Source organism: Ahaetulla prasina, chromosome 3 (assembly GCF_028640845.1).
Source record: "Ahaetulla prasina isolate Xishuangbanna chromosome 3, ASM2864084v1, whole genome shotgun sequence".
Lineage (NCBI taxonomy): Eukaryota > Metazoa > Chordata > Lepidosauria > Squamata > Colubridae > Ahaetulla > Ahaetulla prasina.
In genome coordinates this window covers 137,725,073-137,746,545 of record NC_080541.1, presented here as the reverse complement: position 1 = coordinate 137,746,545, position 21,473 = coordinate 137,725,073, and the positions used below count along the sequence as shown (strand labels likewise).

The window sequence follows — 21,473 nt, the reverse complement described above, 5'->3', positions numbered from 1 at the left end:
TTCTGTGTTTAGCACAATTAATCCCTGCAGGATGTGCTGATATTCAGTGTCTTAGTTTACAAAGTAATGGAGGTGGCTATGTTGGTCATAATACCCATATAACTGACTGTCAAGTGCAAGAGACCAACACCAGGGAAACTTTGTGGCATCGGATTTTGGTTTTAAAAATAGGTTTGTCCAACTGGACTCCTGGTTGCTCCAGCACAGCTATTCTTATTGAATTATTATCAATTTAAACGGGCAATATCACCACCAAAACAATCAGAATGCTCAAGATTAACTGTAGTGACAGGGATACAAAAGGAAATATTACAAAATTCAGGAACTGGTTCACAGAATAAAACATTTAGTAATTTGACGATGTAGACCACCCTTGTGTCAAAAGAATGGTACTGTACACGGGTGGACAGAAAAGCACTAGAAAATAAGGTTATTTTCTTTGGAATCTTACTGATGTTGCAAATATCTGGGCAAAAGATAAATAAGTATCAGAAGAAGAGGAAACTGATTCTGTTTCTCTAAAACAATATTTACTCTTCTGTCCCAAATGATGAAGGGATTCCAACTTTCTAGTCAAGGAGAAAGGCTATGAAGTTAAAAGTGATTGTTTTAGTTCAGTTTTGATGGAAAAGACACAACCTCAAACATAAAATATCTCAGCTTTGCAATGCAAAATTCACTGTTGGAAATGTGTAGGAAACTATTAGAAAGGACAACTAATCTTTTTTTTAAAAAAAAGAAAAAAGAAATCTTTATAAATTACCTGTCTTACACTGTGAGTCATTAAACAAGTAATTAACCAGTTTATTAATATATTCACATATTTACATAACATTACAAATTAAAGTACTGCCCCAGCTCACTGCATGAGAGCAAGGTCTGACACAGGGAAAATAAATAGGCATTGCAGCGAAATAAAGAGGCAGCAAGGCTCCAGCCTACTAAATCTTTGGTGTTTGAAATATAGCAATGATGCAGCATTTCACTTACTCAACACAGGGCATTTAATGAAGACAAGAAAGAGCAGAGTCCTGACCTAAAACTTTGTGCACTTATGGAGGAGCTCCTCAGTGACTGGATTCTCCAGTCCCTTCCTGAAAATGAGAAGGTTAATGTATGCAGAGGGATTCGCACTTGATCAGCCAAACCCAATCAAAATATTTCAAGCAGCAAAAGACAACCCACCCACCCCCTTCCCTGGGTCACAGCACAAAGAAGAAAGAAAAGCTGAAGAAATGGGGAATTGTGACACCAAGGGACAAGCAAGTGAGGTTAAATTGCTGCCTGCCCTTTATCTGCCACAAAAAATCTCCCCCCCCCCACGTGTGTGTGTGATTGTGTTTGTGTGTGGTGTTTACAGAGGTAAATGCAGACGCTTTGTGAGAAATTGTTTAGATATGGTATTCAAGTTCCACCTGAGTTGCAAAATATTACCAAACACCAACTTTGTAGCTTTTAAACTACCCTTCAAAATGTTTTGGTCAAACAACCCATTTCTCCATATATATATTTTTTTTACATTAACTTGATTCTTCCTTGCAAGACATATAAGCAATGATGGAATATCACGATGCAAACGAAAGACCAAACTTTTCTCCATTAAAAAGAGGCAAATCTCCTGATCATCAGTTTTGCTTACTTAAGGATCAGTCCACTAGACCGAAAAGTATCAAGGACATATTCTAACTAACATTTCAGCACAGGACATTTTATTACATACAATCCCAGAACTGGATATAAAGGTTGTCATGGGTTCCAACAAAATAATGTCTCCAATAAATAATTTTGAATTTTTTTCTCAAGACCAAAAGCTTTACCTGCTAGCATTAAATTATGAAGATAGAAGTCCAGAGAAGTTGAGACCGTTTCTAACCTGTGCATCTTCCTCTTCCTCTTTAGCATTATTAACGTATCATTTTTTGATGATGGAAGTGGATTAGTTTATAAGTGCTACCGTACATGTCTTTGCAATTGCTCAATTAGCAATAGGCAACCTTTCCATTAGAAGCAAGTGTGAAGGAAGGAAGAATCAAACCTGCGTAATCATCCGATTATTTAAACACTCCATACACGCAGAGTGGAACAAAAATTTTACAGGTTATGTATAATTGAATAACTGGTTCATTTAACATTAAGACAAACCTCAGGATCTGGGAAAGTCAGGCAGTGTCTATTGATTATATCGGATCCAAAATCAATCCAAAGGCTCTTTTGTGAATCAACAGAAGATAAAAGGTTTCTTGATTTACATTTCTGATTGAAGTTCTATCCAATTGGGCTACCTTTTATAAAGCACACACCAACTTCGGAAGGAGTTTCCCTGGAAAATATGAAGATCACCTACGTACGAATTTGAGTCTTCACAAGTTCCAAAGTCACTGTATGAACTGCACCCCAGTATTTTGCAAGCTTTTATGAGCTGCTTGGGTATTTTCTGCTTGAGATATTAAGCTACTACTGCTCAATCTATTTTAAGAATACCGTGTGTGTGTGTTTCAAAACTATGGGCTGGGACATAAATATTACCCTTGAAGATTCTGTTTTTGAAAACTATAGTGACCTTCTTAATTTATCCCTAAAGCTTAAAACAATGGAAATCTCAGATGAAGTATTATTTGTGGCAATGGCTTTCAACTTAGCCAAACTTTGAAACCCAAAGACAGGGAGAAAAGGGTTACATTTTTATGAAATCATTCAGCTCAGCTACAGAATGGAGCATAGGACAAAGTATTATTCACCTGAATTACTTGTTTTCTATGTAATACAATCATCTCAAGGACCCACAATGCCTTTGCAAGATCACTGATCCTATTGATCGACAATCATAGCTACCCTGAACATTAGTAGAATTTTTAATAATGGCCAAGACATACAATCAGACTGTTTCCAAAGCTTTTCTCTATAAAATTGTAGAAATTCTCTTAAATATACAGATTTTTAGCATATCACATGGGCTTGTGTATTAAAATGTAAAGTTTTGTATGGAATATCTTATATTAGGCAGCTTTTTCTGTTAATTCCTTTTTCAAATATAATTGTATAAGTCACAACCGCTTTTTTAAAAACTTGGTTCCATAAAATATTGTAATAAAAGACTCCGATAAGCCAGTTAAAATATCCCTGGATTTAAACACTAAATTTGCTTGTATTCTTTCTCCCCCACCTCCCACACACACATCTCCATTCCACTAAATGACATGCAAATCATATTGAATTTATGCTTCATCCCCAAAAAAGTGTATTGAGAGATTGCAGAACTGGTGAAGTGTGCGGTTATTGGCAAAGTTAATTAGTGCTGTAAGATATTTCAGAAGAAATAATATTGACCACATGATTACCGGAATGCTCAAACATTTCCCTCTAGAAGAAGTCATAAGTGATAACTGTCATCAGAGATCTCACTTCACAGAAAGGTAGAGCTCATAAACTGCTAGCCATACTTAGCATTCACTGTAGATGGAATGAAATGAAGTGTTTTTAAAAGAAGTCTGTTTTGAAATGATTTTCTTTTTTTTTTCCCAGGAAGGTGAGGTTTAGAGTTTGGGACTGGTCCCCAGTGGTGGGAAGCTGTGAGGCAGCTTCTCTGCACCTCTCTGAGTGAGATATTCAAGCTGTCAGCACAAACGTCTTCAGGAATTCCAGCGTTGGGGCCTGGAAAGTTTCAATAGACAGAAGAGAGCTGCATTTCAAATACTTAGCAGGATGAATAATGCTCTGCAGACAGTTCAATGGTGCTTTCATAGTCCCTGAAATTTATGATTGATAGTACCAACTGCATCTGCCAGTCATTCGTCCTCTTCTACATAGGTCGATGGAAACCAGCCCACCTAATTGAGAAAAGAAAATAGAAAAGGATTTAGAAAAGGATAAAAACTGCAATAAATTAATTGTTGTGGCAGAACATGTACTGTTTCTTTGGATAAATATACACTTAATCATCGACAGGCCTGACACAAATTCAGATGTTGTTCTCGGCCGATATGCTTGCTGCAACCTTTTCAGAATGGAGATGGAAATGTATAGAACTAAATTCTGTTCCATCTATGATCAACAGGATAGTTTCACCTGTTAACATACTTTTTGGCAGTATGAAAGCACAGCTGCAAGCCAAAGTTTGTGGCCACTATGTTCCTTTCCCCCGTTGGCTAGATGGGGAGCAAACATCTGATGAAGTCAGCTATATCTCACAAAAGCTTATGGATTTTATTTTATTTATTATTTCAATTTCTATACCGCCCTTCTCCCGAAGGACTTTTAATAATATTTATCAACTGGAAAAGGTGTTCCCAGCCTCCTTTTGATTTTGATTTTCTACCTAACAACAAATGAATTCCTCTCGCTCCAATCCACTTTCCTATAGGATAGACAAAAGAGAAGCAATCAATCCCTTGGTGGAGCAGTTTCCCTTTCTCTTAAAGAACCATGTGCAACGCATGAGTCAGACCTTCCCAGCTCTCATTTGCTGTTGCTAGAAAGAAAGAAAGAAAGATGAGGTGCATCCTTTCCTCGTCTAGCTTTTTTGTTCATTTCTGGAATTGAGGACAGATGCTGGACTGTTGCAACACCACTGGGATAAACTTCTCCACTTCTTTAGCTTCCACATTGGGTGGAAGGATTTTTGCTTATCACTTTGACGGCTGGCAGATTTAGCAAAAAGTCAAATGACAATTTGAGATAACCCCTTTGTGAACTAGTCCATCTACACACGCCTTCATCTGGAAGATAAGAACATCGTATCCAAGAATCTGGTTCAGAAACAAAGTGCAAACTATTCTGGGGCTTCCACAGAAGTTCTGATTCATTTCTTTTGAAAAGCAAAAGGAAAACATTCTTACCTATCCTTTTGTTAATTTAAACATATAATTTATGGTTTGAAAATATGAAACGCCTCTGAATTCAACATGGGCGTATTCAAGAACAGCCTGAAGAAAAACGTTTTCGATCAGCGTGTACTACCTGTTCTAATATATGCTAAATAAACATGGGCACTAACTTCACAATTGATACAAAGCTACGAGTGGCATGAAGAGCCACAGAAAGATACATGCTCAGCATCACAAGACAAGATAGAAAGACCTGCATATGGATTAGAGAACAAATGAAAATATACAATAGCATCAAGAGAGTAAAAGCATTTAAATAGAAAAGGGCTGGTTACAAAGCAAGAAGAACTGATGGCAGGTGAACCAAGGCAGTCACAGAATGGATCCCACTTGATAAAAAGCATCCACAAAATAAACCTAAAACAAGATGGAGTGATGACATGAGCAAGTATTGCAGGCCCAATTGGTGTCGTGTCCCACTCCTCCGCTGACAGCCGGGTCAGGGAAATCCGAATCAGGCGTGCCTCTGCAGCTCTGCCAAAGTCCTAGCAAAGTCCTCAGGGCAGGCAGGAGATCAGAAAGTGACTTCAGCAAGATATGTTTACACTTTGCCAGAGAATGCCAGAAAGCAGATCCTTTATATAGGCCATGGGGTGTGGCTCCATGACTCAGCACTTATCCAGGCCTGCCCTCCCTTCCTTCTGTTGCCTCCGCCTATCAAGTCTTCTGACGCGAGGGTCACTCCAGTCGGCAGCTGTTGGCAATAGACCTCCCTCAGGCTCACATGCTGTGGAGGAGGGGGAGGGGTCTAGTTGCTCTGTTTGCCTGGGCATGGAGCCAGAGCTGGGGGCTGGAGATATTTCCTCCTCTTCAGCCTGTCTGGGCATGGAGCCAGGGCTGGGGCCGGGAGGCATACTAGAACATTCCTCCGTGTTCGGAAGCAGATAAGCAGGCCCCGGCTGTGGTGAGATTGGGCGAGACACAACACTTGGCAAAAGAAAGCTCAAGACCATATTGGTTGGAAACATGCAGAAAAGGCCTTCATCCCGCAGTAGACAGACAATGGCTAAGATGATGATGATGACGACAACGACGACAACGACGAAAACATTGTAGACACAAACAACTAGACTACGGTAGTTTATAGTTAATCTAAATTTCAGAAAGACATCAAGAATGTTTCACATTTTCATGAGAAATTACTCAACATTCAATTCCGATATGCTACCATATACATTACATACACATTAAGAATCAGGAGGAAGATAAGAGAAAGGCTTACCCTTCCATTGACTTCACCTCTCCACCAGCCATTGGCGCTAATTTTTGTGTAAATTTTGACCACATCTCCTTTGAGCAGGGATAATTCACGCATGTCTCTTGCACAGAAATCATAGCGAGCGATGGCTATCCCGAGGACCTTGGGACTCAGCACTGGGGGAAATACAGGTAGGCAACATTATTTGAAGTTTCATAACTGCACATCAATTGAGTAACATTAGCAACTCTTTTTGTATGCCAGTCTAGTACAAATGCAAGCAGAAATGAAGAAATGTGTGGTCTTATGGAATAGCATGAATGAAATTCATTCCATGCAATCATTTTTTTTTTCTTATTGCTTGCTGGTTGTAATTATTTAGAAAAAAAATAGCATATTCCTAAGATCATTTGCTGAGGCGTCTAAAGACCATAGACCTATTCTTTGTATTTCTAAGGGATTTTGCTGCTGCTTCTCTCAGCTCAAGTCGTTTCTGTAAATCAGCTGCTTCTTGATATCAATGAATCATCCAAAGTTGTAGGAAGAACCAATATAAACAGCATCTTCTCCTTCTTGCTTTTTGATTCAAAGATACTGATAAATGTGCCTCCTTGAATTTTGACTATTTTACTGAAATTAATGAGGCATATTTCTAAGAGCAAGATATTCTCCAATAATTCCTAAATAGAATATTTCTGTACTAAGAACACATTTTCCAGGACATAAATATAAAGCTCTGGAGTTTCAGTGTGACTAAGAAGTACATAGAAAAACTACAGAATTTACTGAGGTCAATACTAAGCCATTACGGCTTTGGTTCCTCTAGCCCTGATGCTCAGTTCTTTCAAAGTAAGGGACTACCTCTCCTTCAATTCTCCCCAACTGCCTATTCTTCCCCATCATTGCCCTTTGGGTCACTCGGTATCCTGCTTGCTAGCAGTCTAGCAAGGCAGGATACTGATACTCACTCAATGTCCTACCTACTAGCAGTCCCCAAACCACATGGCTCACCTGACACTGTGGCTCTGAGCCTTCTTGGCACACAATGAATCTGGGTCTGCAACAAACCCAAATTGCAGTGCACATATGAAGCTGCAGACATACTAGGAAACTTTGAGAACCATAGCCCAGCACGAAGAAAGCACAGTGCAAAGCTACCGCTGTCCTGAGAAGGCAAAAAGTTGCAGCTACCCTAGGAAGCCCCAGCCCAGCCTTGCGGTGGGACACAAAGCCACAGTTGCCCTGGGAAGCTATCCCAGCTACCCCAGTCCATCCCAGCAGCATGGCACACAGTGACCTGAGAAAGCCCCAACACAACTCAGCCGTGTGACGCATAGCCACAGCCACCCTGGAAAGCTGCTTCCACCCAAACCAGTGGTGGGTTGCCCCCAGTTCGGATCGGTTCTATAGAACCGGTAGTAAAACTGGCAGGAGGCTCCGCCCACTGACCCGAACATCATCAAAAGTGATCTGCGCATGTGCAGAAGAGCACGCGCGAGCGGAGCGAGTGAGAGAGCGTGGGCACGATGCGAACTGGTAGTAATGGTAAGTAGAACCCACCCCTGACCCAAACCAAATTCACCCTTGCCACCTTGTCCTTCATCAACCCTAGCTGATCTTTACCATATTTTGTTCCCTCTGTTGCAAAGGCATGCCCACTTTAGCCCTTTGCAAAACAGTTGCAGGCCACATGATCACCAGATCTTGCAAGGAAACCACTTGTGCAATCTAGGGAAGAGAGCCTCATTGTAAGAGTGGGTGGGCAGCAGCTGTAACTTCAGTTGGTTGTTAAGTCCCTTCATTCAGCGCCACTGTAACTTCAAACAGTTACTGAATGAATGATCATTAAGAAAAGGACTACCTGCAAGGCACTGCTATTAAGAAAAGGTGTGTGAAGTGCATTCAAGAGGCCAGGCCAAAAACCTTCCCACAGAGGAATGGCTAGAGAAAGATCAAAAGGCACATAGCATCATCTCTCATAGTATCAATGATGATCAAATTGTGCATATATACCATTGTGAAATTGCAAGAAGGAGAAGAAGAAGAAGAAGAAGAAGAAGAAGAAGAAGAAGAAGAAGAAGAAGAAGAAGAAGAAGAAGAAGAAGAAGAAGAAGAAGAAGAAGAAGAAGAAGAAGAAGAAGAAGAAGAAGAAGAAGAAGAAGAAGAAGAAGAAGAAGAAGAAGAAGAAGAAGAAGAAGAAGAAGAAGAAGAAGAAGAAGAAGAAGAAGAAGAAGAGGAGCTATGGAAAATACATTAGAGAGCAAATCTCAGCAATAAACTGTACCAGATGAAGTTGATGAAAGACCATCAGATGGAAGACTATATGAGTCAGCTGAACTTTGAGATGGGCAGCAAATAAATTTGATAAACAAACTAACTAATTAACTATAGTGGATGCACTACAGAAATGATTAAAGTCCTGCAAGTTTCAGAGATAAAATGATTTACATACTACGACTGTAATTTTGTTGCTTGTATCCTTACGATTTATATTGATATGGACTGTTTCCTGATTGCTTATTTGTACCCTATGACTATCATTAAGTGTTGCACCTTATGATTCTTGATGAATGTATCTTTCTTTTATGTACACTGAGAGCATATGCACCAAAGACAAATTCCTTATGTGTCCAATCACACTTGGCCAATAAAAAATTCTATTCTATTCTAATTTGCAAAATGGCAGATAGAGATATAGTCTATGCGTGCACGTAGATGATAGATAGATAGATAGATAGATAGATAGATAGATAGATAGATAGATAGATAGATAGATAAATGCATCAAAACAAAAGTCACTGAACAATGGAATATGGATCAAAGATTTGTAGATTGATTTTAAGGTACAGGGATACACATTCTGGATGGGAGCTACCTAAAATTAGGAACACAAAGCAAGCACATGTTGAACAATGAACCCAAATCCTTTCATTGCAGCAAAAATATGACTGTGGAAATGACTATACTTCAACGACATTAAAATCTACCTCCCGCTTTCATAAAAAGCATTAACAATCAGCAATCCTTTTTTTCTAAATTCAAAACCGAGGGTTTGTAAAAATGGCAGCTATTATTTAAAAAATCACTATTTACGACCACAAATTGCTGCCCATGCTTTTGTGTCATGTGGACTTAAAATCAGCCTTTCCATAACAGTAACAGATACTGCACTTAGGAAAAAAAAAATCTATGCAAGCATCAGTGACCAAAATTGAAATGCCTACAATGAACTCACACTCTGAAACAAATTCTGCTTTTTTTTTTGTCACTATGGAATCTATTACTTCAAAGTAGTTGGTATTACAGAGATGCTCAAAAACTCTACAAAAAATATTTTAGGAAAATAGAATGGAGACTAAAGATAGGATCCAATATTTTATATTAACTTACATTATGATACATACTGTTCACTAGTGGTTAGGCACATTAATTAAACTAACACTTGCACAAAAGTTGTCAAATGCCAATATTTCACTGTCGCAATTGTCGCATTATGAGAAATATATTAACAATGACAGGAGAAAAGAAAAAAAGAAAAAAGAAACTCGGCAAGAATTCACCCAGGCAAAACAAGAAAAACATTATATGGTGATTGCTTAAATCGGGCAAGACATTGTCACTAATGCTCCAAAATGAACAAGATCTGATTTGGCTTGATCTAATCTAATCTAATCTAATCTAATCCAATCCAATCATCTATCAAACATTCTGTTTTCCATAGCAGCTAGAAAGATGCATTCTGGAAGGCCAACAAAAGGAGACCAAATATTGTGACCAGAATCTGTCCTTTGAGATACCATTGATTCTATATGTAAAATTTCCATTTAGTCTTAATGGCCCACGATCTTTCCATATAAACAGCTATTGGTCTGAGTAGATCACAAAAATGAAGATACCTCTCTCTTTAAGGAGAGCTCTGCCACATAGTGAAAGCATATATCTCTGAGGATGAATTTATATGCATAGAAACATCTGGAGCAATATAATTACTGCCCATCATGTTTTGCCACTGCTGGGACTCAAATAAACATTCCATAGGGAGGAATGGAAGAACACATCAAAGGCCTATTTGTCCACCAAAGGATTGTTTCTATCTGTCTTCGGAAGTTAATCTTCTCACCATAGGAATATCAAAGGAGGTTTTTTATAAAAAAAAGACAAAACTGAGTCAACAAATTAAGTTCTCCATCCCAAAGCAGACGGTTGAACATCTGGTCAATGCATTCTAGTGGTTAGCACTGTGAGTTAGTAGCATTTTTCACATCTTGGGGCAGAAAGCTTAACAAAGAGTTGTATAAAAAGTTTTATTGCATAAAAGATGTTACCTAGTCTAGTTAAGGAAACGTCCGGGAGCTAAAGAGCAAGCTTGGAGAACAGCCCCCTGCCAAAACTACAATCCCGAACTACGAATATTCTCAATAATTTCTAAGTTATTTTCACTGATCTGCGTGAATGGGAACACTCGCCCTGACTTATTGTCCTTTCCTATTAACTTTGAACATATCCAGATTTGGCTTTTGATGCATGTGGGAAGCAAGCAAGTTGCAGTTATCATCAATTAATCCAGTGTACTGTAAGATTCTTTCCATGATATTTGGCCTTAGCTTCCTCTGGTTACAAAGAGGAGGATTTGTGCAAACAGGGAACTTCACAAGCAGGTCTGATCTTTCTCATCATGTTCTAATTTAAACAGCCTCCATCTTCAGTCCTACACATCATAATGCTAGGATTCAGAACTGGTAAATGATTCATCTACTTAAATATAATGCTGGAAATGTGACACTTCTAATTATTGCAAAAAAAAAAATAATCCCCAACACCCCCCAATTCCTATCCCTTTAAGGCACAAATGTCTTTTGGTGGGTGAGACAATGAAAAGTGACTAAAGGAAACACAAATGCATAGAAGATGGATAAAATCAACTTACAGGCAATGTGCATGCAAAACTGCCATATATTGAAAGCTATCTTTCCTCTTGTACTTTATCTGAAAATGCTTTGGCAAAATGGCTTTTAGGGATGGGACGGATATTTGAGGGTGCGAAAAATAGAGTAGACCCATTTAAGAATATCAATAGCTATACATAATGTAATCATTTTGTTTATATTAGTTTTGACTGGCCACATGGGCACTTTCCCCAATATTCTGAAAAGGTAGCATTCAAGAACCAGGTTTTTAGCATTCCCTGCATAGCTGGCAGAACATTTAGATGACCTTCTTGAATGTCAAAGGGCAATATCACATGACAGCCCCAAATCACTCACTTTTTCACGTGCTTTAAACATTATCTGGCTAGGTCAAAGCAACTGAGAGTAAATCACTCCCATGGGGCTAAGGTAATATATTTGTAAGCTGCAGTTGTGTTTTAAGTCAAATTATGTTCCAAGGCTGGCAAATGAATCCGTCCCTTCCCTAGGCTTGCACTGCACAGAAACTGAAATACTGAACTTGTAAAACAAGCAAACAGAGAATAAATAGAAAGCAGTAAAGCAGTACCTGACCAGAAAGGAGTGGAGGAAGGGGGAACAAAGCTGTAGTCTGGCAGAGTTACAAAAGAAAACCCACAGAACAAAGAAGGGTCTTAGACAAAGAAAAGAAGAAGAAGAAAAAAAGAGAGAAGCAAAATGACATTGAATGGTTGGTAAAAAGAGTATTCAGATATTCTTATGACTTGCATCTGTTTTAAGAAGAAGCAAACATTTTCTTGGCTGTTTTGCAGCTTCCCCCCCCCCCCAAAAAAAATCTCTTACCTGCTTAAAGGCATAGTTTACTCCTTTGCTTTGGCCATTTCATTCCCCCACTCCCTCCTGCAACTTACTAGGAACACTCATTTTGCAAAAAAAAAAAAGATGAATTTCCATGGACAAGGATGAAATTCATTTTTATGCACATGCTTATGCCACCCTGTATGTTGGAGTGGCAATTGTTTTAGCAAGCAACTGTAGCTTGGTAGACCTGTGTCCGATTAAAACTTCCTATCTCTAGTCAGCCATGAAGTTCCCTGAGTAACTCTGGATCATCCATAGCAAACCGGGAGGATAACAATGGATTTGCAGAAGACATAAGGCACGTCATCTTGAATTCATCTCATTTTAAGGAAGTGGGGCATTTATTGGCTTTATTTTGTTTCCATACCCCAGAAAGAGTTGCAAAGGTAAAAGATGAATGAACTGGTATTTTCAATAATAGTCTTCATGGCATGCCAGCAAAATGCAGGGACTTTCAGCTGCTTTTAAGTTCCCAAAACTTTTAGAAATAGATATGGCCTGCAATTACTGCAGGTTCGAGCCCGGCCCAAGGTTGACTCAGCCTTCCATCCTTTATAAGGTAGGTAAAATGAGGACCCAGATTGTTGGGGGCAATAAGTTGATTTGTAAAATATACAAATAGAAATCTTAAATACTATTAAGTAGTTAGTGTATTTTAATACAATATGCAGAAGAGTTGAAAAAGTATTAACCGTGTTATGATAAAGGTAGGGTGCTTCTGACAATCATTGTCTAATTCAGCCAAACTGGAAAATCACAAGTGTCCATTTCTGAACAAGCATGGATATACTAAAACACGCTTTGGAAGTTGATTATGGTTAACAATAAAAATGGTAGCTGGGAGGTTGAAGCTACACTTGGTCAAAATGACGCCACTGAAATCAATGAAATTTAAGAAGCGCTGTTCATTTCAATGGTTAACCGAAGTACAAACTCAAGTTGATGGGATTAATTGATGAATTAGGAAATTATAGTTAACTCCTCATCTGATTGGGAAGGGAAGAGTACTGAAACTGATCATGTAGGCAAAAGGTTTATTAATACCTCAGTTTATTAAGCAGCTCCACACATAGCCAACAATTACCACATTCAACCAGCAGTCTTATATTGCTATTGCGGTAGAACTACACTACCTTCCTGATGCTTCCTGTTTAGCAAAAAGCAGATTGTCTATCTCTTCCCCAAATTAACAGGAAGTGCGGAACAGAGAAACCCAGCACCCATCTTCAATGAGCAACAATTCACTGCTTTCAATACAAGCCATCCCCACAGAGTTATTGCGCACAAACAATTTTTTGTCTTTTTTTATCATACAATTAAGCGTCCTCAATCATAGAATGTAACAAAATGCCCAGAAGGGATTATTATTATCTTCTGCCAGTAACATATTTTTTTCTTTCAATGTGTTGAAAAGAACTTTTAACAATACAGTACTGTTAAAAATGAAAAGAGAGAATGGCTGGAGAGCTAGGGACCAAGTCTTTGGAAAGCCACTGAAAATGCCGGAAAAGAATACAAAGAATCAGTTATTAATTAGCTTATCATATTAGTTCTCCATATTATGAAAACTTGTAGCTGGAAATTAGTGCTAGGAAATTATTATTATTAGCTGGAAATTAGTGCTTGGAGATCACTTCACAAATGATCTTCTATTGCTGAGATGACTTGATGCTAGTTCAAGCTCACAGATTTGTTGATTCTTGTGAAACAATTGCAAATAATTGTGCTGTGGCTTTTGTGTTTTATAATTCTCACACCACAGTCTCTCTCCTCTTATTGTTCTTTTATATATAAAACTGTAAAGAAAGGACAAACTGAAAGAAAGCATTACAACTTCCATAATTTTATCCATGTTTATTGTAACAAAACACTACTATAAAAATGTGTAGTTGATCACATGAGTCTCTCCTCACTCTGCAGCCAAGTGTTCATTGTCCATGGATAGATTTTTCTGATTGTCCTTGTTCTTCTGCACAATCCTCTCCCAAATATGTGACATATTCTCTTTCCTGCCAATGCTATTGGTTGTTGTTGTTGTTTTTCTGTTGATTTTTACGGGATGAAGACTCTCTTGTAATCATTCTATAGATATTAAGCATACCATTTCCCCTATTTATTAGCTGTATAAAGAATTGGCTCTGGAGGAGGCCCCGTTCAAAATACTTAATGTCACGGCCTCAACTTTCCTGTTCCTAAGCATTTCAAAACATCTTCCTGTCTTTAATGGGCACTCAGAAAGGCTCTGAAATTATCCATCTGCTTCTCAGTAATTTAGCAGTGTATTAAAAGGGCATACGTGTGTCTACATGATTTTTAATCTTCCGCCATTATTTTTAGAAATTTCTATTGCTCATAAAATCTAAACTACCCAATTCCAGCACTGTGAAATTTGGCAGCAATCACAGTGGCTACAGAATCAAGTGAAGCTAATGAACAGATGCCCAGATGCTCTAAACAACTTCAAATCAGTTATCAGGACTGGTATTCCTGTTGTTTTACCAAATACTAAGGACAGCGTAGGTCAGCTCTGTGAAACTCTGCACTATAGGTAGTCCTCAACTTACAACAGTTCATTTAATGACCGTTCAAAGTTACAACGGCACCAAAAAAAGTGGCTTATGACCAGTGGTGGGCTGCAATCAGTTTAACAACCGGTTTGGATGCACAGCGTTCAAAATACAGCAATTTGAAGCTCACCTGCTTACCTTCTAAGGCAGCCCCGGTAAGTAGAACAGCGGAGGCACAGAAGTCAGCTGTACTGCATGAATCAGCTGAGCCAGAAAGAAGGAAATATAGGACAGGATAGGGAGGGGATGGGTGGCTGGGGCCAGCTGATCATCGGAGCTACCAGTTCTCCCGAACCGGCAGCAGCCCACCACTGCTTATGACCAATTTTCAAAGTTACAACCTTTGCAGCATCAACACTATCATATGATCAAAATTCAGATGCTTGGCAACTGGTTCATATTTATGACCTATGCAGTGTCCCAGGGTTATGAGATCACTTTTTGAGAACTTCTGACAAGCAACGTCAATGGAATAGCCAGATTCACATAACGATCGGGCTAGTAGCTTATCAACTGCAGTGATTCACTTAACAACTGTAGCAGGAAAGGCTGTAAAACGGGGCAAAACTTAACAAATGTTTCATTTAACAACAGAAATTTGTGCTCAATTGTGGTCATGAGTCAAGAACTTCCTGTACTGGTTTTTGAAATTAATTATAAACATATGTAGACGGAAATGTGTTTACCTCTGTCCAACCCTAATTTGGTTACTCTAAAGTAAGTCTTATTTAGGAACACCAACAAGCAGAATTGTAGAAGATATCATTCTGACCTTAAGCTTCTTTAGAAAAACTCTGCATTATAAGACTGTGGTTTTAAACAACAAGAATAATTCATTTAAATGTCAAATGCCAAATTTGAATTACATGTTTATTAATTCATGTAGCCGAAAGCAGCTTAGCCAATGCAAAATGCCTGTTTACAAATCAATTGCTCACTTACATTTTTAATAGATGTTTGAGCAGCAATTTGATTTAAGGAGAGGCAGTCAGGAAGTCTAACTGGACCTGTTCATAAACCTGTCAGCAGATGCTGATTCTGCTTAGCTGCAGAAAAGTCTGGCTAAATGCATTATCATATTAATAGGTTATATGTCAAAAATGCAAAATGGAAGATGCTTTCAACTGAATTTCATTTCTGTATAATAAAAACAACAACAAATGGTAATGCTTACAATTGCTGCTTGCCCGGTGGCTCCTTTGATCCTGTGTATTTTCACATTCCTTGTACGGGTACTGAAGAGTCGTATCCAAACTTCGGAAGCCTTCTTTGAGAGACTGGTGTTTGTAATATTCCACAAGTTCCTTCCAGAATACAAATATTTCGACAGACATTAATAATTATTTCTCTTGAATTTACATTGCAGATATTTGACATTTGCAATTAACATCAAAAATCATCTTCCATCATGACACAGGGATTAACGGTATAATTTGGTGGAAAGAAAAGCAAATGAATTCCACAAACTGTCGCATCTCTGTTATGAAACTGCAAGTTTGAGTGGGCCATTGTGAGCATTTTGGAAGTGGTCCTACTTCAGATTAATGTGTTGAAAGTCAGAACTTCACAGGTTCGGGCTTGTGCTTTTGCTATGCTCAGAATCACCCACTCTGCTGTGAAAAGGATATTTAGCAAAGAATTCATACTCTGAATCAGGGGTGTCAAACTTGCGGCCCGGATGTGTCACATGCTGGCCACACCCACGCCCGGTTTAGCAAAGGTGATATGTCACGTGACAATGACATGATGACGTGAGTGTGACACTTCTGCTCTAAATGTTTTGAACACATCCCTAGCGAGTTTTGATTTAGGAGTGAAAGATGCTGGTTGTTCATACTGTAGAAATGGACCTTTATTCATGCATGGCTGACTTAATTCTTATCAAAGATGCTGTATGAATCAAACAAGTATCAACAAGTATCAGCTTTAAATACTTTTTACACTGAAAAAACTGCCAATAAAAGTAATTAAATTTTGAATTGATTAAAATGGAATTGTTCTTCCTGTATCTGGTTATCTACATGCATGGAAGTATACGCTTCTATAAATCAATGACATCAGTGGTGGGTTGCTCCCAGTTCACCCTGGTTCAGGCAAACTGGCAGTGGCGGCAGTGGGAAGCTCCACCCACCCACCCTCCAAAAGGTCTGCGCATGCGCAGAAGCACTACACACTCACGAATTGAGCACACCCGCATACTAGCAATAGCGAACTGGTAGCGCCGGGTTTTGAAACCCACTACTGAATGACATCCTTCATTCATGTGGGCCATAGTTCCAACCTAAATTTATTATGTTACATAATGCTGACATTAATTAGTGTTTGGGTTTTCTTATACTTATTGTTGTTATCCTAGTTATTCCTTATAACATCTGTATGAAGTATATTTACTAATTGGTTTGTACCAGAAACAAAATCACTCTGAATTGATTGCAACAACAACAACAACAACAACAACAAAACTCAAACCCTATTCTTGAAACAACGGCAATCACTGGGGAAGAGCTAAAAACATGAATATCTATGTTGAAGTTCATATTTGTCCAGAACAATATTCATTGCAAAGTTCTCCAGGTCATACAGAATCAAATGTCCTTTTCCACATAAATTCATCAACTCAAAATGTGAAATTAGGTTTTCTGGTTTAACAACGCATGAACCAAATGCACGACCCAAAGGAGATGTACGTTAATATTTAGTATTTATCTTCATTTTTTTAGCTACATGGCAAGGGTAAGCAATCCTATTGCTTCTTTTAATTGTTATCTAAGCTGATCTGAACACAGTATACATGGATCAGAATTAGTTATTCACAAATTTTATGCTTCATTTATGTTGTGATAACGTACACTTGATTATCTTAGAATGAATGAATGAGTGAGTGAATGACAGATAATGATGGACCGATGGATGGATATCATTGGAGTTGTACAAATCATTCAGAAAAGATGTTTCACAAACAATCCTTTCTGTTCAAATTATTAAAGCTGGTGCACACTTCCAGGACTCACATGGCTGCTTTAAATAGAATAGAATAACAGAGTTGGAAGGGACCTTGGAGATCTTCTAGTCCAACCCCCTGCTTAGGGAAGAAACCCTATACCAATTCAGACAAATGGCTATCCAACATTTTCTTAAAAATTTCCAGTGTTGGAGCATTTACAACTTCTGGAAGCAAGTTGTTCCACTGATTAATTGTTCTGTCAGGAAATTTCTCCTTAGTTCTAAGTTGCTTCTCTCCTTGATTAGGTTCCACCCATTGCTTCTAGTCCTACCCTCAGGTGCTTTGGAGAATAGCTTCGCTCCCTCTTGTGGCAGTCCGAGATATTGGAACATTGCTATCATGTTTCTCCTAGTCCTTCTTTGCATTACACTAGACATACCCAGTTCCTGCAATCATTCTTCATATGTTTTAGCCTCCAGTCCCCTAATCATCTTTGTTGCTCTTCTCTGTTCTCTTTCTAGAGTCTCAGCATCTTTTAAAAGCCATCTATGGCTGTCTCCACAAGCATATATGCATAACTACTTTGAAAGTAGCAATAGCCTTTAGTATTTACTATACCCTCTGGGCAGTTTACAATCCTCAGCATATTTCCCCCAGCAATCTGGGCTCTCATTTTGTCAACCTTGGAAAGATATACAGCTGAGTCAACCTTGAGCCTCATCAGGATCAAACTCCAGGCTGCGAGCAGACTTGACTGTGCCAAGTAGGGGTTTCACTGATAACAGCTTTTGAAGCAGAGTTGCCCGTTGGGTTAAAGTAATTTAGCTTTTTTTATTTTAAAAAATTACACCTTTAAACTCTTCTTTGTGGACACTTTGGATGTACTGTATATTTACATGCAGACCAATTTATGACCATCATCCTCATCCTCATCCTCATCCTCATCCTCATCCTCATCATCTCCTCAACTAATATAGCTCACTTCTCTTAAAAGGATGATGAAATTGCATTATAAACTGTTGTCGGAGAAAATACTACTAGAAATATGTATTTTGATAAGAAAAATTTGATAAGAAAAATTCCAAAGCACCTGAAGGCCAGACAAGGAATAATGGATGGAAACTGATCAAGGAGAGATTTAACCTAGAAATAAGGAGGAACTTTCTGACAGTGAGAACAATCAACCAATGGAACAGCTTGCCTTCGGAAGTTGTGGGAGCTTCATCACCTGAGACTTGCACGAAGAGATTGGACTGCCATTTATCAGAAATGGTGTAGAGTCTCCTGCTTGAGCTGGGGGGGGGTTGACCTAGATGACCTACAAGGTCCCTTCCAACTCTGTCAATCTGTTAAGTTTGCTTTAAATCAGGGGTCTCCAACCTTGGCAACTTTAAGCCTGGCAGACTTCAATTTCCAGAATTCCCCAGCCAGCAAAGCTTAAAGTTGCCAAGGTTGGAGACCCCTGATTTAAACCATCTTTAAATCAATGGCTGATAGAATGAACATGTGAATAAGAAGCAGTAACTCCCAACAGATTGAAACTTTTCATTTAGGTTCTCCTATTCTTGATTATTTTGTAATAAACCTGCAGATAGCACAATACCTTAAAAAAGTGGGGAAGAACTTTCAGAAGACAGACAAACAACCATCAAAAACATTTAAAACGGACCTGGCAAGCTTACTTCTAATCATTTTTTTAGTTCCTTACATGGTAATAGCTTAATGAAAAAGTATAAATCTATGGCTAATATAGGCCTCTCCATTTATATTAAAAAATTGATTCAAAGGGGGAGAAAAAAGTTATCCCTGGAAAATACAGGAGTGATTAATTGTCACAGCTGTATCAACGCCAAACATTTAGATTTCATGAATTTCAAGTGGCAGACATTCAAGCACATGGTCCTTGGGATCAATGGGTTTCCATATATTTAGTTTTGGCTTGATGGCATTTATTGCTTCTAGTTTTGAAGTGCTGGTCTTCTGTTACATGTGAATACATGAAATATACAGCCCTCAGAGGCGTATAAATCTCCTGCTATTGCTGATCCCATCTCTATGTGGAAAGGTCACAGCCCTTTCCTAACATAATGTTTATGTTCATGTTTTCCCTTTATTGCTATGTGTGCAACAGTATATTTCTTACTGCAAGGTATATTTTCTGCAATCAGCCGGAAAAATACTGGGAAAGTAAATGGTGCAAAAGCTCAGATTGATACAATTTCTTGATAGACAAAGCAATAGCAGTGTTTGATACCTGTTTGCTGATTCAGTAACCTGAGAGTAAATTTCTGTGATAAAAGAAACGAGTTCTCCAGGTCATACAGAATCAATGTCCTTTTCCACATAAATTCATCAACTCAAAATGTGAAATTAGGTTTTCTGGTTTAACAACGCATGAACCAAATGCACGACCCAAAGGAGATGTACGTTAATATTTAGTATTTATCTTCATTTTTTTAGCTACATGGCAAGGGTAAGCAATCCTATTGCTTCTTTTAATTGTTATCTAAGCTGATCTGAACACAGTATACATGGATCAGAATTAGTTATTCACAAATTTTATGCTTCATTTATGTTGTGATAACGTACACTTGATTATCTTAGAATGAATGAATGAGTGAGTGAATGACAGATAATGATGGACCGATGGATGGATATCATTGGAGTTGTACAAATCATTCAGAAAAGATGTTTCACAAACAATCCTTTCTGTTCAAATTATTAAAGCTGGTGCACACTTCCAGGACTCACATGGCTGCTTTAAATAGAATAGAATAACAGAGTTGGAAGGGACCTTGGAGATCTTCTAGTCCAACCCCCTGCTTAGGGAAGAAACCCTATACCAATTCAGACAAATGGCTATCCAACATTTTCTTTAAAATTTCCAGTGTTGGAGCATTTACAACTTCTGGAGGCAAGTTGTTCCACTGATTAATTGTTCTGTCAGGAAATTTCTCCTTAGTTCTAAGTTGCTTCTCTCCTTGATTAGGTTCCACCCATTGCTTCTAGTCCTACCCTCAGGTGCTTTGGAGAATAGCTTCGCTCCCTCTTGTGGCAGTCCGAGATATTGGAACATTGCTATCATGTCTCTCCTAGTCCTTCTTTGCATTACACTAGACATACCCAGTTCCTGCAATCATTCTTCATATGTTTTAGCCTCCAGTCCCCTAATCATCTTTGTTAATCTTCTCTGTTCTCTTTCTAGAGTCTCAGCATCTTTTAAAAGCCATCTATGGCTGTCTCCACAAGCATATATGCATAACTACTTTGAAAGTAGCAATAGCCTTTAGTATTTACTATACCCTCTGGGCAGTTTACAATCCTCAGCATATTTCCCCCAGCAATCTGGGCTCTCATTTTGTCAACCTTGGAAAGATATACAGCTGAGTCAACCTTGAGCCTCATCAGGATCAAACTCCAGGCTGCGGGCAGACTTGACTGTGCCAAGTAGGGGTTTCACTGATAACAGCTTTTGAAGCAGAGTTGCCCGTTGGGTTAAAGTAATTTAGCTTTTTTTATTTTAAAAAATTACACCTTTAAACTCTTCTTTGTGGACACTTTGGATGTACTGTATATTTACATGCAGACCAATTTATGACCACCATCCTCATCCTCATCCTCATCATCTCCTCAACTAATATAGCTCACTTCTCTTAAAAGGATGATGAAATTGCATTATAAACTGTTGTCGGAGAAAATACTACTAGAAATATGTATTTTGATAAGAAAAATTTGATAAGAAAAATTCCAAAGCACCTGAAGGCCAGACAAGGAATAATGGATGGAAACTGATCAAGGAGAGATTTAACCTAGAAATAAGGAGGAACTTTCTGACAGTGAGAACAATCAACCAATGGAACAGCTTGCCTTCGGAAGTTGTGGGAGCTTCATCACTTGAGATTTGCAAGAAGAGATTGGACTGCCATTTATCAGAAATGGTGTAGAGTCTCCTGCTTGAGCTGGGGGGGGGGGTTGACCTAGATGACCTACAAGGTCCCTTCCAACTCTGTCAATCTGTTAAGTTTGCTTTAAATCAGGGGCCTCCAACCTTGGCAACTTTAAGCCTGGCAGACTTCAATTTCCAGAATTCCCCAGCCAGCAAAGCTTAAGTTG

The 21,473-nt window shown here is 38.6% G+C and overlaps 1 protein-coding gene across 1 annotated transcript in view; it reads right to left on the bottom strand.

The window, feature by feature from the left end:
- Nucleotides 1-779: 779 nt before the first annotated feature.
- Nucleotides 780-21,473, bottom strand: part of VAV3 (vav guanine nucleotide exchange factor 3) — a 230,998-nt gene continuing 210,304 nt past the window's right edge. Inside the window, exons 25-27 of the mRNA XM_058179240.1 lie at nt 15,591-15,720; nt 6,106-6,257; nt 780-3,827 (exon numbers count right to left, since the gene is read on the bottom strand). Of these exons, the coding sequence (XP_058035223.1) occupies nt 3,786-3,827; nt 6,106-6,257; nt 15,591-15,720 (324 nt within the window). The 3' untranslated portion in view covers nt 780-3,785. The remainder of the gene's footprint in view (nt 3,828-6,105; nt 6,258-15,590; nt 15,721-21,473) is intronic.